We start from the raw sequence: 17,714 nt of genomic DNA, 5'->3' as shown, positions 1-17,714 counted from the left end.
ACCGCCCCTCCCCTCCGACCACGCCCCCACAGCCACACCCCCTCCCCTCAAGCCACGCCCCTCCCACAATACCCGTGGCACCGCCCCTCCCCTCCGACCACGCCCCCACAGCTACACCCCCTCCCCTCAAGCCACGCCCCTCCCACAATACCCGTGGCACCGCCCCTCCCCTCCGACCACGCCTCCACAGCCACACCCCCTCCCCTCAAGCCACACCCCCTCCCTTAAAGCCCCACGCTCCCCCCCCTCGGACCTTCCCCCTCCCCATTGGGGAAGCCCCGCCCCCCCCGAGACCCCACCCCTCCGGAAGGCCCCGCCCCCCCCCGAGGCCCCGCCCTCCCCGGGAGGCCCCGCCCACCTGCTTGGTGGCGGCCAGCTTGCGCTGGAGGTGCTCGATCTGCTCCTCGGCGTGGCGCAGGCGCCGCAGGGCCTCCTCGTCCGCCAGCTTCTTGCTCTCCCGCCGCTCCCGCTCCTCCAGCTCCCGCGCCCGCGCCCGCAGCTCCTCCGCCTGACGTCACACGGCCCCGCCCCGCCCCCCCCCGTGACGTCAGCCCCCCCCTCCCCCCCCCACGGCACCCGCCGGTGGGGGTGGGGGAGGGAACCGCGTGAGGTCCCGGCGCGAAGGAACGGGGTGAGAGAATCGCGGGAGGCGACGGCGTGAGGTAACGGGGTGAGGTAATCGTGTGAGGTCACGGGGTGAGGTAATCGCGTGAGGTCATGGGGTGAGGTAATCGCGTGAGGTAAGGGGCTGAGGTAACCGCGTGAGGTAAGGGGGTGAGGTCACGCAGTGAGGTAATCGCGTGAGGCAACGGGGTGAGGTAATCGCGTGAGGTAACGAGGCGAGGTAATCGCGTGAGGTAACGGGGTGAGGTAACCGCGTGAGGTCACAGGGTGAGGTAACGGGGTGAGGTAACCACGTGAGCCGCGTGAGGTCATATGGTGAGGTAATCGTGTGAGGTCAGGGGGTGAGGTAATTGTGTGAGATAAGGGGGTGAGGTAACCGCGTGAGGTCACGCGGTGAGGTAATCGCGTGAGGTAACGGGGCGAGGTAATCGCGTGAGGTAACGGGGCGAGGTCACCGCGTGAGGTCACCGCGTGAGGTCATGACACGGGATACGCGTGATGTAACGGCGTGATGTAACGCGTCGATGTAACGGCGGGAGATAATCACGCGAGGTCATGGCGTGAAATCAGGGGGTGACATAATCACGTGACGTGACAGCGTGAGGTAATCACGTGAGGTCGTGGCGTGAGGTAAAGGAGTGAGGTAATCACGTGGGGTCACGGTATGAGATAATGGCGTGACGTAAGGGCGTGAGGTAATGAAATCAGGTAATCGGATGACAATCACACGAGGTGATGGCATGACGTAATCACGTGAGGTCGTGGCCTGAACCAATCACACCAGGTAACAGCATGACATAATCACGTGAGGTCATGGGGCGAGCCAATCACATGAGATAATGGTATGACATAATCACGTAAGGTCATAGGGCGAGCCAATTACACGACGTAATGGTATGACATAATCACGTGAGGTCATGGGGCGAGCCAATCATATGAGGTAACGGTATGACATAATCACATGACGTCACGGCCTGAGGCAATCACACCAGGGAACAGCATGACATAATCACGTGACGTCATGGCACGATCCAATCACACGAGGTAATGGCATGACATAATCACGTGAGGTCAGGCGTGAGCCAATCACACGCGGTAATGGCATGACATAATCACGTGAGGTCAGGGTGTGAGCCAATCACACGAGGTAACGGCATGACATAATCACGTGAGGTCAGGGCGTGAGCCAATCACACGCGGTAATAGCATGACATAATCACATGAGGTCATGGTGTGAGCCAATCACACGAGGTAATGGCATGACATAATCATGTGAGGTCATGCCACGAGCCAATCACACCAGGGAATGGCACGACATAATCACGTGACGTCATGGCACGATCCAATCACACGAGGTAATGGCATGACATAATCACGTGAGGTCATGGCGTGAGCCAATCACACGCGGTAATGGCATGACATAATCATGTGAGATCATGGCGTGAGCCAATCACACGAGGTAACAGCATGACATAATCACGTGAGGTCAGAGCGTGAGCCAATCACACGCGGTAATAGCATGACATAATCATGTGAGGTCATGGCGCGAGCCAATCACACCAGGGAATGGCATGACATAATCACGTGAGGTCATGGCGCGAGCCACTCACACGAGCTAACGGCACGACGTAATCACGTGACGTCACGAGCTAACGGGCGCGGGAAGGGGGCGGAGGAAGCGGCGGGAGGAAACGCCGCGACCCCAGGGCGCGGCCTCCCGCCGCGACCTCCCGGCCTGACCTCACGGCGCGACCTCAGGGCGCGACCTCACCGCGTGACATCAGGGAAGGGCGGGGACAGCGCGGCAGGAGACGACGCGCGCGCGTTGGCCTGCGTCCGCGCGCGTTGGTGTGCCCTAGCGCGCCGTTAGCGTGCCCTAGCGTGTCGTTAGCGTGCCCTAGCGTGCCGTTAGCGTGCCCTAGCGCGCCGTTAGCGCGTCGTTAGCGCGTCGCCGCTGACCTCGGCCTTGCTCTTCCTCTCGGCCGCCATCAGCTGCACCTTGTCCCGCTGCTCCTTGGGGGCCGACTTGTACATGTCCAGCAGCAGCTTCATCTCCTTCTGGCTCTCCTGCGCCTTCCTGCCAGCCCCGCCCCCGCCTCATTAGCATCTTATTTGCATACCCAAATCCCCCCCCCAGCCCCCGGGTACCCCCCAGTCCACCCCACCCCTTCAATACCCCCCCCCGACACCCCAAAACAGCCCCCCCCCCCCCGATACCCCCCAGACTCACCCACCCCCCTAACCCCCCCCCCCCCCAATACCCCCCTGGGAGCCCCTAAAACAGCCCCCCCCCCCCCCCAAACCCCATAACAGCCCCCCCAAACCCACCCCCCCTCCCCCAACCCCCCCATAACAGCCCCCCAAAGCCCGCCCCCCCTCCCCAAACCCCCCTAAAACAGCCCCCCCAAACTCCCCCTCAACCCCCCCATAACAGCCCCCCCAAAACCCGCCCCCCTCCCCAACCCCCCCATAACAGCCCCCCCAAACCTCCCCCCTCCCCAAACCCCCCTAAAACAGCCCCCCCAAACTTCCCCTCAACCCCCCCATAACAGCCCCCCCAAACCTGCCCCCTCTCCCCAAACCCCCCCATAACAGCCCCCCCAAACTCCCCCTCAACCCCCCCATAACAGCCCCCCTAAAACCCGCCCCCCCAACCCCCCCATAACAGCCCCCCCAAACCCGCCCCCCCCTCCCCAAACCCCCCTAAAACAGCCCCCCCAAACTCCCCCCAAACCGGCCCCCCTCCCCACCCCCCCCCATAACAGCCCCCCCAAACCCGCCCCCCCTCCCCAACCCCCCCCAACCGCCCCCCCCCTCACTTGAGCTCCCCCCGCAGCTGCTTGAGGACCTCCGAGTCCTTCTTCTTGGGCTCCTCGGGGGGGCCCTTGGGCCGCTCCCGCTCCCGCAGCCGCTCCCGCTCCCGCTCGGGGCCCCCCCGGGAAGCTCCGGGGCGGGGGGGGGCGGGGAGGGGCTCCTTGACCCGGGGAGGGGGGGGCTGCGCCGGGGGGGGGGCGGTGGGGGTGGGGGCGGAGGGGGGAGCGGCGGCGGCGGCGGAGGGAGGGGGGGGCTCCTCCTCCTCGGCCGGTCGGCGCGGGGGGGCCGCTTCGGGCGGGGCGGGCGTGGCGGCCGCCTCCCGCTTGGGCTCCGGGGGGGTGGGGCCTGGGGGGGCCCCGCCCTCTTCCTCCTTGATGGGGGCGGGGCCCGGGCCCCCCCCGGCAGCGGTGGTCTCCTCCGGGGGGGCGGCGGCGGCGGTGGCGGCGGCGGCGGCTGGGGGGGGCGGAGGAGGCGGGGCGGTGCCTTGAGGGGGCGGGGCGCCGCTGGCTTGGAGGCGGAGCTAGGGGAGAGAGGGCGGGGTCAGCGGGCCACACCAATGAAAATGGGGTGGTATAGCCCTTTTAAGAAGTGGTACTCCTCCAAGGTGGGGCCCACCAACCACCCCCCATGTGGCCCTTTTAAGGCCCCGCCCGGCCCATCTCCTTAAAGAGAACAATGCCAGGCCCCACCCCTCCTTAGGCTCCTCCCCCTCGTAGCCCCCCCCCCAGCTGCTGGCATAACCCTTTTAATGCCCCCCCATTGCCCTTTTAAGGCCCCACCCCCACAGCATAGCCACACCCCATAAAAAGGAGAAATCCCAGGCCCCGCCCTCCCCAAACCCCGCCCCTTTAGTGGGGCCCACCCCAGCACCTCCCCACCCTGGCCCTTTTAAGACCTGGCCCCACCCTTCCCTTGGTAGCAACAGGGAGGCAGCACCCAATCCCAGCTCTAGGCCTGGCCCCGCCCCTTAAAGGGGCAACAGCCAATTGCCACTCTCCACTCTCTCATCCCATGCATAGGGATGGCCCCGCCCCTCCTCATAGCCCCTCCCCCTTAAAGGGGCTACACAGTCCAATGGGTAGGGCCCATCAACACAGCCCCTTTAAGCCCCGCCTCCCGAAGACCCCGCCCCTCCAGCAGAAGGCGGGAAACCACCACCCAATCCCCTCCCAGGGGCGGGCTCCGCCCCCTCACCCCCACGCCCACCTCCTTAAAGGGGCTACGCCACCAAGGCCTCATTGAGTGATGGGGTGGGGGCGGGTCTACTACCCCCCCCGCCCCTTAAAGGGGCCACACCCCCCGGCTGCCCCGCCCCCCCCCAGGCCCCGCCCACCTTGTTGATCTCGGCCTGCACCTCCCGCAGCTTCCGCTTGTAGCGCTGGACGTCGCCCTTGAGCTGGTGGTTGTGGTTCTGCAGGCTGCTGATCAGGTGCCGCATCTCCCGGTTGATGGGGCCTGCGGGGGGACCCAGGCGTCCGGGGGGGACCCAGGAATCCGGGGGGGGGGACCCCAAATCCAGCCCTACCCCCTCCAGATTCACGCAGGGGCATAGAGACCGGGGGAAGAAGGCGCAGAGCGGTCTATGGTGCCGTGACCGTAGAGTTGGGGTGCGGGAGGGGACCATAGAGGAGTGGGAGGAGCATCCCAGAGCAGCCCCAGCCCCACCAACCCACCAGAGAGAACTAGGAGGACCAACCCAGAGCGCCCAACCCACCATAGAGATCTAGGAGGACCACCCTAGAGCGCCCAACCCACCACAGACATCTAGGAGGACCATCCCAGAGGGCCCAACCCACCACAGAGAACTAAGAGGACCATCCCAACCCACCATAGAGATCTAGGAGGACCATCCTAGAGTGCCCAACCGACCACAGACGTCTAGGAGGACCATCCCAGAGGGCCCAACCCACCACAGAGAACTAGGAGGACCATCCCAACCCACCATGGAGATCTAGGAGGACCATCCTAGAGTGCCCAACCCACCATAGAGAACTAGGAGGACCACCCTAGAGCGCCCAACCCACCATAGACATCTAGGAGGACCATCCCAACCCACCATAGAGAACTAGGAGGACCAACCCAGAGCGCCCAATCCACCATACACATCTAGGATGACCACCCTAGAGCGCCCAACCCACCATAGACATCTAGGAGGACCATCCCAACCAACCACAGAGATCTAGGAGGACCACCCTAGAGCACCCAACCCACCACAGACATCTAGGAGGACCATCCCAGAGGGCCCAACCCACCATAGACATCTAGGAGGACCATCCCAACCAACCATAGAGATCTAGCAGGACCACCCTAGAGTGCCCAACCCACCATAGAGATCTAGGAGGACCATCGTAACCAACCACAGAGATCTAGGAGGACCACCCTAGAGCGCCCAACCCACCACAGACATCTAGGAGGACCATCCCAACCCACCATAGAGATCTAGGACCATCCCAGAGGGCCCAACCCACCACAGAGAACTAGGACCACCCTAGAGTGCCAATCCACCATAGACGTCTAGGAGGACCATCCAGAGCACCCAATCCACCATAGAGATCTAGGAGGACCACCCTAGAGCGCCCAACCCACCACAGACATCTAGGAGGACCATCCCAACCCACCACTGAGATCTAGGAGGACCCTCCCAGAGCGTCCCCAGCCCAGCCCCGCCCTCCGCGGCCCCTCTCTCCCCCGCGCCCCGGCGGGTCCTCCAGGGAGGCCGTGGGTCGCGCCGTGGGTCGCGCCGTGGGTCTCACCCGCCTGCTCGTTGGCGGCCAGGTTCTGCTCGAACTCGATGCGCAGCATCTCGTACTCCTTGCGCACCTGGGCCAGCGTGTCCTCCAGCTGGATCACCTCCGTCCGCAGGCGCTTCTGCACCCCCCAGCTCGTCGCTCTGCCCCGGGGGGGACACGGGGGAGACAGGAGACATGGAGGACATCGTGGGGGAGATGGAGGACGTCGTGAGGGAGGTGGAGGAGATGGAGGACACGGCGAACATGAGGAGATGGGGGACATGGAGGACGTGGAGGACACGGGGAGATAGGAGACATGGAGGACATCGTGAGGGAGATGGAGGAGATGGAGGACACAGCGAACATGAGGGAGATGGGGGACATGGAGGACGTGGAGGACATGAAGGAGGTGGGGAACATGAGGACATGGAGGACACGGGGGAGATGGGAGACATGGAGGACGTGGAGGACATCATGAGGGAGATGGAGGAGATGGAGGACACGGCAAACATGAGGGAGATGGGGGACATGGAGGACATGAAGGAGATGGGGAACATGGGGAACATGGAGGACACAGGGGAGATAGGAGACATGGAGGACATGGAGGACATCGTGAGGGAGGTGGAGGAGATGGAGGACACGGCGAACATGAGGGAGATGGGGGACATGGAGGACGTGGAGGACATGAAGGAGATGGGGAACATGAGGGAGATGGGGAACATGGAGGACACGGGGGAGATAGGAGACATGGAGGACATCATGGGGGAGGCGGAGGACGTCGTGAGGGAGGTGGAGGAGATGGAGGACACGGCAAACATGAGGGAGATGGGGGACATGAGGACATGGAGGACATGGGGGACACGGGAGAGATAGGAGTCATGGAGGACGTCGTGGGGGAGGTGGAGGAGATGGAGGACACGGCGAACATGAGGGAGATGGGGGACATGGAGGACGTGGAGGACATGAAGGAGATGGGGAACATGAGGACATGGGGGACACGGGGGAGATAGGAGACATGGAGGACATGGAGGACGTCGTGAGGGAGATGGAGGACACGGCGAACATGAGGGAGATGGGGGACATGGAGGACGTGGAGGACATGAAGGAGGTGGGGAACATGAGGGAGATGGGGAACATGGAGGACACGGGGGAGATAGGAGACATGGAGGACATCATGGGGGAGGTGGAGGACATCGTGAGGGAGGTGGAGGAGATGGAGGACACGGCAAACATGAGGGAGATGGGGGACACGAGGACATGGAGGACATGGGGGACACGGGAGAGATAGGAGACATGGAGGACGTCGTGGGGGAGGTGGAGGAGATGGAGGACACGGCAAACATGAGGGAGATGGGGGACATGGAGGACGTGGAGGACATGAAGGAGATGGGGAACATGGGGAACATGGAGGACACGGGGGAGATAGGAGACATGGAGGACATCATGGGGGAGGTGGAGGACGTCGTGAGGGAGGTGGAGGAGATGGAGGACACGGCAAACATGAGGGAGATGGGGGACATGAGGACATGGAGGACATGGGGGACACGGGAGAGATAGGAGTCATGGAGGACGTCGTGGGGGAGGTGGACGAGATGGAGGACACGGCAAACATGAGGGAGATGGGGAACATGGAGGACATGGAGGACATGAAGGAGATGGGGAACATGGGGAACATGGAGGACACGGGGGAGATAGGAGACATGGAGGACGTCGTGAGGGAGGTGGAGGAGATGGAGGACACGGTGAACATGAGGGAGATGGGGGACATGGAGGACACGGGGGAGATAGGGGACATGAGGGACACATAGGGGACAAGGGGGAGATGGGGGCATGGGGAACATGAGGGAGATGGGGGACATGGAGGACATGGGACACAGGGACATGGGGGACATGGAGAACATGGAGGATGTGGGGGACAGAGAACATGGGGACATGGAGAACGTGGGGACACAGGGACATGGAGGACATGGAAGACATGGAGGACATGGGGACACAGGGACAACATGGAGGATGTGGGGGACAGAGAACACGGGGACATGGAGAACGTGGAAGACATGGAGGACATGAGGGAGATGGGGGACATGGAGAACACGTGGGAGATGAGGGAGATGGTGGACATGGGGACAGAGGGCCATGGAGGACATGGAGAACATGGGGACATGGAGGACACGGGGGAGATGGGGGACAGAGAACATGGGGACACGGAGAACAGGAGAGACGTTGGGGGACATGGAGAACATGGAGGACATGAGGGAGACGGGACACGGGGGAGATTGGGGACATGGGAGACACGAGGACACAGGGACATGGAGAACATGAGGGACATCGGGGACATGGAGAACATGGGGACACGAGGGAGATAGGGGACATGGGAGACACGAGGACACAGGGAGACAGGGGACATGGGGGAGACAGGGAACGTGGGGGACATGGAGAACGTGGGGGACACGGGGACACGTGGGGGACATGAAGGACATGGAGAATGTGGGGGACACGGGGACATGGGGGACGTGGAGGATGTGGGGGACACGAAGGACATGGGGGACGTGGAGGATGTGGACATGACAACATGGAGGAGATAGGGGACATCGGAGACACGAGGACACAGGGAGACAGGGGACATGGGGGAGACAGGGGACGTGGAGGACACGGAGAACGTGGAGAACGTGGGGGACACAGGGACATGGGGGATGTGGAGGACGTGGACATGACAACGTGGAGGAGACAGGGGACATTGGAGACACGAGGACACAGGGAGACAGGGGACATGGGGGAGACAGGGGACGTGGAGGACATGGAGAACATGGAGGACATGGAGAACGTGGAGAACGTGGGGGACACGGGGGATGTGGAGGACGTGGGGGACACGAAGGACATGGAGAACGTGGAGGACGTGGACATGACAACGTGGAGGAGATGGGGGACATTGGAGACACGAGGACACAGGGAGACAGGGGACATGGGGGAGACAGGGGACATGGAGGACATGGAGAACGTGGAGAACATGGGGACACGGGAGATGTGGAGGATGTGGGGGACATGAAGGACATGGAGAACGTGGAGGACGTGGACATGATAACATGGAGGAGATAGGGGACATCGGAGACACGAGGACACAGGGAGACAGGGGACATGGGGGAGACAGGGGACGTGGAGGACATGGAGAACGTGGAGAACGTGGAGAACGTGGGGGACACAGGGACGTGGAGAACGTGGAGAACGTGGGGGACACGGAGAACGTGGAGAACGTGGGGGACACGGAGAACGTGGAGAACGTGGAGGACGTGGGGGGACACGGGGACACATGGGGGACACAGGGGACGTGGAGGACGTGGACATGACAACATGGAGGACACAGGGGACACAGGACAGGTAACGCACGGGGGACAGGAGGGACACGGGGGACACGGAGGCCATGGGGACACAAAGGACGGACGGACACACGGGGACAGACACACAGACACGTCAGTGTCACCGAGGCGGCCATCTTGGGTGGCCATGAGCCGGACGCCATGACACCCCATGGCCCCCCAGGACCTACGTGACGCCCCGGGGAGCTCCAAGAACACTTGGGGACACCATGATCCACCTCCATGTTCTCCATACGATGGTGACGGCCATCTTGGACGGCCAACAGTTGGGACACCATGGTGTCCCATGACCCCCAGGAGAAATGGGTCACCCTGGGGAGCCCCAAGGAGCCTTGGGGACACCTTGGTGACACCAAGTCCCACCTCCACGTTCTCACCATGATGGAGGTGGCCATCTTGGATGGCCAACAGTTGGGACGCCTTAATGTCCCATGACCCCAGGTCCAACGGGACACCCGGGGGAGCTCCAAGGACCCTTGAGGACGCTTGGGGACACCTTGGTGACAAGACGCACCTCCATGTTCTCACCATGATGGAGGTGGCCATCTTGGATGGCCAACAGTTGGGACGCCTTGATGTCCCATGACCCCAGGTCCAACGGGACACCCCGGGGAGCTCCAAGGACCCTTGAGGACACTTGGGGACACCTTGGTGACAAGACCCACCTCCACGTTCTCAACATGATGGAGGTGGCCATCTTGGATGGCCAACAGTTGGATGCCATGACGTCCCATGACCCCCAGAACCAAGAGGACACCCTGGGGAGCCTCAAGGACCCTTTGAGAACACTTGGGGACACCTTGGTGACACCAAGTCCCACCTCCATGTTCTCAACATGATGGAGGCTGCCATCTTGGATGGCCAACAGTTGAGACGCCTTGATGTCCCATGACCCCAGGTCCAACGGGACACCCTGGGGAGCTCCAAGGACCCTTGAGGACACTTGGGGACACCTTGGTGACACCAAGACCCACCTCCACATTCTCAATGTGATAGAGGTGGCCATCTTGGATGGCCAACAGTTGGATGCCTTGATGTCCCATGACCCCCAGGACCAATGGGACATCCCAGGGAGCTCCAAGGTCCCTTGAGGACACTTGGGGACACCTTGGTGACACCAAGACCCATCTCCACGTTCTCAAGATGATGGAGGTGGCCATCTTGGATGGCCAACAGTTGGGACGCCTTGATGTCCCATGACCCCAGGTCCAACGGGACACCCCGGGGAGCTCCAAGGTCCCTTGAGGACACTTGGTGACACCAAGACCCACCTCCATGTTCTCACCATGACAGAGACGGCCATCTTGGATGGCCAACAGTTGGACGCCATGACATCCCACAACCCCGCAGGTCCAACGGGACACCCGAGGGAACCCTCAAGGAGCCTCGGTGACAACCAAGGCCACCTCGGGGACGCGTCCCCTCACCTCCATGTGCTCGATGTGGCGCAGGTGGCTGTTCTTGGTGGCCAGGAGGAGGGCGCGGGCCTCGTCCAGCTGCGTCTTCACCTGGAGGCTCTCGTGGTAGAGGAGGGAGAACTGGGACTGCAGCACCTTGTACTCCAGCGTCTCCTTCACCGCCTCCTCCGGCAGCGAGCGCAGGGCCACCTGCGGGGACCGTCCCCAGCCGTGTCCCCCAGCGTCCCCAATGTCATCGTGTCCCCCCCCACCCCCCCATCATCATCATCCCCCGGAGCTCCCAGATGTCCTCGCTGGGTCCTCCCGGGTCCCCAAACGTCCCCTTTTTGTGCCTCTACGGTTGTGTCGTGTCATCGGTGTCACCCTCCTGTCATCACGTGTTCCCGGGGTGGCCACAGCGTCCCCTCCATGTCCCTCAGGGTCCCCCGCCACGTCCCTGCCGTCCCCCGTGTCCCTAATGTCCCTCGTGTTGCTGATGTCCCCAATGTCCACCATGTCCCTGCTGCCTCCTACATCCCCGATGTCTCCCACGTCCCCAATGTCCCTGATGTCCCCAGTGTCCCCTACATCACCCATGTCCCCAATGTCGCTGCTGTCCCCCATGTTCCTGATGTCCCCTTCGTCCCCCATGTCCCTCCTGTCCCCAATGTCCCCAACATCCTCCAAGTCCCTTGTGTCACCCACATCCCCAATGCCCCCATGTCCCCAACGTCCCCAGTGTCCCCAACGTCCCTGATGTCCCCCATGTTCTTGATGTCCCTCACATCCCCCATGTCCCTGATGTCCCCTTCATCCCTGACATCCTCCAAGTCCCTCGTGTCATCCCCAACACCCCCATGTCCCCAATGTCCCCAACATCCCTGATGTCCCCCATGTCCCTCACATCCCCCACGTCCCTGATGTCCCCTTCATCCCCTGTGTCCCTGATGTCCCCAAGACCCCTGACATCCTCCAAGTCCCTCGTGTCACCCACATCCCCAACACCCCGATGTCCCCAACATCCCTGATGTCCCTCACATCCCCCATGTCCCTGACGTCCCTCACATCCCCCATGTCCCTGATGTCCCCTTCATCCCTCACATCCTCCAAGTCCCTTGTGTCACCCACATCCCCAACACCCCCACGTCCCCAATGTCCCCAACATCCCTGATGTCCCCCATGTTCTTGATGTCCCTCACATCCCGTGTCCCTGACATCCTCCAAGTCCCTCGTGTCACCCACATCCCCAATGTCCCCATATCCCTACTGTACCTCACATCACCCATGTCCCCAGTGCCTCTACTGTCCCCAATGTCCCTCTCATCACCCATGTCCCCAACATCCCTGATGTCCCCCATGTCCCTCACATCCCCCACGTCCCTGATGTCCCCTTCGTCCCCGACATCCTCCAAGTCCCTTGTGTCACCCACATCCCCAACACCCCCACGTCCCCAGTGTCCCCAACATCCCTGATGTCCCCCATGTCCCTGATGTCCCTCACATCCCCCATGTCCCTGATGTCTCCTTCATCCCCCATGTCCCTGATGTCCCCAATACCCCTGACATCCTCCAAGTCCCTTGTGTCACCCACATCCCCAACACCCCCACGTCCCCAGTGTCCCCAATGTCCCCAACATCCCTGATGTCCCCCATGTTCTTGATGTCCCTCACATCCCGTGTCCCTGACATCCTCCAAGTCCCTCGTGTCACCCACATCCCCAATGTCCCCATGTCCCTACTGTACCTCACATCACTCATGTCCCCAGTGTCTCTACTGTCCCCAATGTCCCTCTCATCACCCATGTCCCCAACATCCCTGATGTCCCCCATGTCCCCTTCATCCCTGACATCCTCTAACTCCCTCGTGTCACCCACATCCCCAACGCCCCCATGTCCCCAACATCTCTGATGTCCCCCATGTCCCTGATGTCCCTCACATCCCCCATGTCCCTGATGTCCCCTTCATCCCCCGTGTCCCTGATGTCCCCTTCATCCCTGACATCCTCCAAGTCCCTCGTGTCACCCACATCCCCAATGTCCCCATGTCCCTACTGTACCTCACATCACTCATGTCCCCAGTGTCTCTACTGTCCCCAATATCCCTCTCATCACCCATGTCCCCAACATCCCTGATGTCCCCCATGTCCCTCACATCCCCCATGTCCCTGATGTCCCCTTCATCCCCTGTGTCCCTGCTGTCCCCAATACCCCTGACATCCTCCAAGTCCCTTGTGTCACCCACATCCCCAACGCCCCCATGTCCCCAACATCTCTGATGTCCCCCACGTCCCTGATGTCCCCTTCATCCCCTGTGTCCCTGATGTCCCCAATACCCCTGACATCCTCCAAGTCCCTTGTGTCACCCACATCCCCAACACCCCCACGTCCCCAGTGTCCCCAATGTCCCCAACATCCCTGATGTCCCCCATGTTCTTGATGTCCCTCACATCCCGTGTCCCTGACATCCTCCAAGTCCCTCGTGTCACCCACATCCCCAATGTCCCCATGTCCCTACTGTACCTCACATCACTCATGTCCCCAGTGTCTCTACTGTCCCCAATGTCCCTCTCATCACCCATGTCCCCAACATCCCTGATGTCCCCCATGTCCCTCACACCCCCCACGTCCCTGATGTCCCCTTCATCCCTGACATCCTCCAAGTCCCTCGTGTCACCCACAGCCCCAACGCCCCCATGTCCCCAATGTCCCCAACATCTCTGATGTCCCCCATGTCCCTGATGTCCCTCACACCCCCCACGTCCCTGATGTCCCCTTCATCCCTCGTGTCCCTGCTGTCCCCTTCATCTCTGACATCCTCCAAGTCCCTCGTGTCACCCACATCCCCAATGTCCCCATGTCCCTGCTGTACCTCACATCACCCATGTCCCCAGTGCCTCTACTGTCCCCAATGTCCCTCTCATCACCCATGTCCCCAACATCCCTGATGTCCCCCATGTCCCTCACATCCCCCACGTCCCTGATGTCCCCTTCATCCCGTGTCCCTGATGTCCCCAATACCCCTGACATCCTCCAAGTCCCTCGTGTCACCCACATCCCCAGTGTCCCCAACATCCCTGATGTCCCCCATGTCCCTGATGTCCCCAATACCCCTGACATCCTCCAAGTCCCTCGTGTCACCCACATCCCCAATGTCCCCATGTCCCTGCTGTACCTCACATCACTCATGTCCCCCATGTCTCTGCTGTCCCCCATGTCCCTGATGTCCCCTTCATCCCTCACATCCTCCAAGTCCCTCGTGTCACCCACATCCCCAACGCCCCCATGTCCCCAATGTCCCCAGTGTCCCCCATGTTCTTGATGTCCCTCACATCCCCCACGTCCCTGATGTCCCCTTCATCCCTCGTGTCCCTGATGTCCCCAATACCCCTGACATCCTCCAAGTCCCTCGTGTCACCCACATCCCCAACGCCCCAATGTCCCCAACATCCCTGATGTCCCCCATGTCCCTGATGTCCCTCTCATCACCCATGTCCCTGATGTCCCCTTCATCCCCCATGTCCCTGATGTCCCCAATACCCCTGACATCCTCCAAGTCCCTTGTGTCACCCACATCCCCAACACCCCCACGTCCCCAGTGTCCCCAATGTCCCCAACATCCCCGATGTCCCCCATGTTCTTGATGTCCCTCACATCCCCTGTGTCCCTGACATCCTCCAAGTCCCTCGCGTCACCCACATCCCCAACGCCCCCCCGTGTCCCCAACGTCCCCGACGCCCCCAGTGCCCCCGATGTCCCCAAGGTCCCCGATGTCCCCGTGTCACCTTGAGGCGCTCGTGGCCGCGCACGGCCTGCTGGAGCTCCTGCTGCAGCTTCTCCAGCTCCGCCATCCGGCTGTTGGCCAGCTCCTGGTTCCCCTCCAGCTCCGCGTTCAGCATCTCAAACTTGGGGGGTCCCCCCAAAATCCTGGGGTCACCCCAAAACCCACCGACACCCCCAGACCCCCCCAGACATCTCCAACCCCCCCCCGACCCCCCAAAACCCATCCCAAGCCCCCCAGCTCCGCGTTCAGTATCTCAAACTGGGGGGTCCCCCCCCAAAATGTGGGGGTCACCCCAAAAAACACCGACACCCTCAGACCCCCCCCCCCAAGCACCCCCAAACTCGCCCAAGGGACCCCCAGGACCTCCCCAAGGTCCCCCAAAGCCCCTCAGGACCCCCCCAAAATTCCCCCAGGACCCCCCAGATCCTCTCAGGATCCCCCAACCTCTCCCTGTGCCCCCCTAAACTTCCCCCAGCCCCCCTCAGGGACCCCCTTGAGTCGCCCCAAATCCCCCCAGGGACCCCCAAATCCCCTCAGGGACCCCCAAACTCCCCCCAGAGACTCTCTCGAGTCCCCCAGATCCCCCCAGGGACCCCCAAACTCCCCCCAGGGACCCCCTCGAGTCCCCTAAATCCCCCCAGGGACCCCCAAACTCCCCCCAGGGACCCCCTTGAGTCCCCCAGATCCCCCCAGGGACCCCCAAACTCCCCCCAGGGACCCCCTCGAGTCCCCTAAATCCCCCCAGGGACCCCCAAACTCCCCCCAGGGACCCCCAAACTCCCCCCCAGGGACCCCCTCGAGTCCCCTAAATCCCCCCAGGGACCCCCAAACTCCCCCCAGGGACCCCCTCGAGTCCCCTAAATCCCTCCAGGGACCCCCAAACTCCCCTCAGGGACCCCCAAACTTCCCCCAGGGACCCCCTTGAGTCCCCCAAATCCCCCCAGGGACCCCCTTGAGTCCCTCAAATCCCCCCAGGGTCCCCCAAATCCCCCCAGGGACCCCCTTGAGTCCCACAGATCCCCCCCAAGGTCCCCCCAACCCCCTCAGGTCCCCCCCCCAAATCCCCCCCAAGGGTCCCCCAACACCTCCTAGGGACCCCCCAGACCCCTCCCAGGCTCCCCTAAGCCCCCCCACCCCCCAAAGACCCCCTTGAGTCCCCCAAATCCCCCCAGGACCCTCCCAGGGTCCCCCCAAACTTCCCCAAGGGACCCCCCAACCCCCCAGGTGACCCCCAAAGCCCCCCCTAGGGGTGACCCCCAAAGCCCCCCCCCCCCAGGGCCCCCCAATACCTTCTGCATGCTGAGGGTGATCTGTCCCCCCTGGAATCCCCCGGAGCTGCCGGAGCCGTAGGAGCCCGAGGTCAGCTGGGGACATGGGGACGTTGGGGACACTGGGGACACCCCGGGGACAGCAGGGGCACCCCGGGGACAGCAGGGGACGTTGGGGACACCAGGGGCACCCCGGGGACAGCAGGGGACAGCAGGGACACCCCAGGGACGCCCCAGAGATATTTGGGACAGCAGGGACACCCTGGGGACACCGGTGACATTGGGGACACTCTGGGGTCACTGGGGACATTTGGGGGCACCCTGGGGATGTTGGGGACACCCTGGGGACGTTGGGGACATTCGGGGGCACCCTGAGCATGCTGGGGACACCAGGGACACCCCGGGGACGTTGAGGACACCCCAGGGATATTGGGGACACCCAGGGGACATCAGGGACACTGGGAACAGCTGGGACACCCGGGGGGACACCAGGGAGGTTGGAGGCACCCCAGGGACATCGGGGACATCTCGGGGACATAAGGGGCACTGGGGACAGCCTGGGGACATTGGGGACAGCGGTGACACCCTGGGGATGTTGGGGGCACCTTGGGGACAACCCAGGGATCATTCGGGGCACCCAGGGGACATCAGGGACACTGGGGGCAACCTGCGGACGTTGGGGACACTGGGGACACCCCGGGGATATCAGGGACAACCAGTGATGTGGGGTGACCCCAGGTGACGTGGAACGATCGCAAGTGACAAAGAGGTGACCCCCGAGTGACGTGCCACGACCCAAGGGACACAAGGGGGACCCGAGTGACGTGGGGGGGGGTCCTCAAATGACACAGGGGGACCCCAAGTGACATAAAGGGACCCCAAGTGACAGGGAGCGACCCTCAAGTGACACAGGAGAACCCTAAAGTGACATGAGATGAAGCCAAGGGACACGGGGGTACCTCAAGTGACAAAAGGGGGACCCCAAGTGACATGGAAGGACCCCAAGTGACACAGGGTGATCCCAAGTGACACGGGAGGACCTCAAGTGACACGGGAGGACCTCAAGTGACACGGGAGGACCTCAAGTGACACGGGAGTGACACAGGGGGACCCCAAGTGACACCCAAATGACTCGGGGGGACCCCAACTGCCAGCGACCAAGGGTGGTGGCCCTCAGGGAGCGCTGGGACCCCTCAGCAGGTTGGGGGACGTTGGGGACACGACGGCCACCGCCGGGGGACGCGGGGGCCACCGTTGGGGACGCGGGGGTCACCTGCTCGAGGGCCTCGGCGAGGTGGCGATCGAGGCGTCCCTCGCGCTTGCGCAGCTTGGCGCTGTCCCACTGCAGCCCCTCCACCGTCGTCCCCATCTCCAGCACCTTGGTCTCCGCCGAGGTGGCCTTGTCCTGCAGCTCCGCCAGCTGCAGGGGGGGGGGACACGGGGACACCGTGGGGACACCTGCGGTACCCCCTGGGGGACACCCACAGCACCCTGCGGGGACCTCAACCATGTCACCCCATGGGGACCTCGATCATGGAACCCCCCCGAGGACCTCAGCCACCTCATCCCATGGGGACATCAACCACGGCACCCCATGGAGATGACGGTCGTGTCACCCCATGGGGACCTCAACCGTGGAACCCCATGGGGACCTTGGCTGTGCCACCCCACGGGGACATGAACCATGTCACTCCATGGGGACCTCAGCCATGGAACCCCATGGAGATGAT

General features: G+C 62.8%; 1 protein-coding gene across 1 annotated transcript in view; it reads right to left on the bottom strand.

Moving 5' to 3' along the window:
* LOC142403194 (E3 ubiquitin-protein ligase BRE1B-like) overlaps nt 1-17,714 on the bottom strand; it is a 46,041-nt gene that overhangs the window by 17,003 nt on the left and 11,324 nt on the right. The window contains 10 exon segments of the mRNA XM_075489387.1: nt 359-508; nt 2,584-2,701; nt 3,444-3,958; nt 4,772-4,893; nt 6,192-6,315; nt 6,317-6,328; nt 10,966-11,145; nt 14,718-14,837; nt 16,006-16,080; nt 17,258-17,404. Coding sequence (XP_075345502.1) covers nt 359-508; nt 2,584-2,701; nt 3,444-3,958; nt 4,772-4,893; nt 6,192-6,315; nt 6,317-6,328; nt 10,966-11,145; nt 14,718-14,837; nt 16,006-16,080; nt 17,258-17,404 — 1,563 coding nt within the window.

The sequence above is a fragment of the Mycteria americana genome, unplaced genomic scaffold (assembly GCF_035582795.1).
Source record: "Mycteria americana isolate JAX WOST 10 ecotype Jacksonville Zoo and Gardens unplaced genomic scaffold, USCA_MyAme_1.0 Scaffold_133, whole genome shotgun sequence".
Classification (NCBI taxonomy): Eukaryota; Metazoa; Chordata; class Aves; order Ciconiiformes; family Ciconiidae; genus Mycteria; species Mycteria americana.
This window is presented reverse-complemented; position numbering and strand designations above follow the sequence as displayed.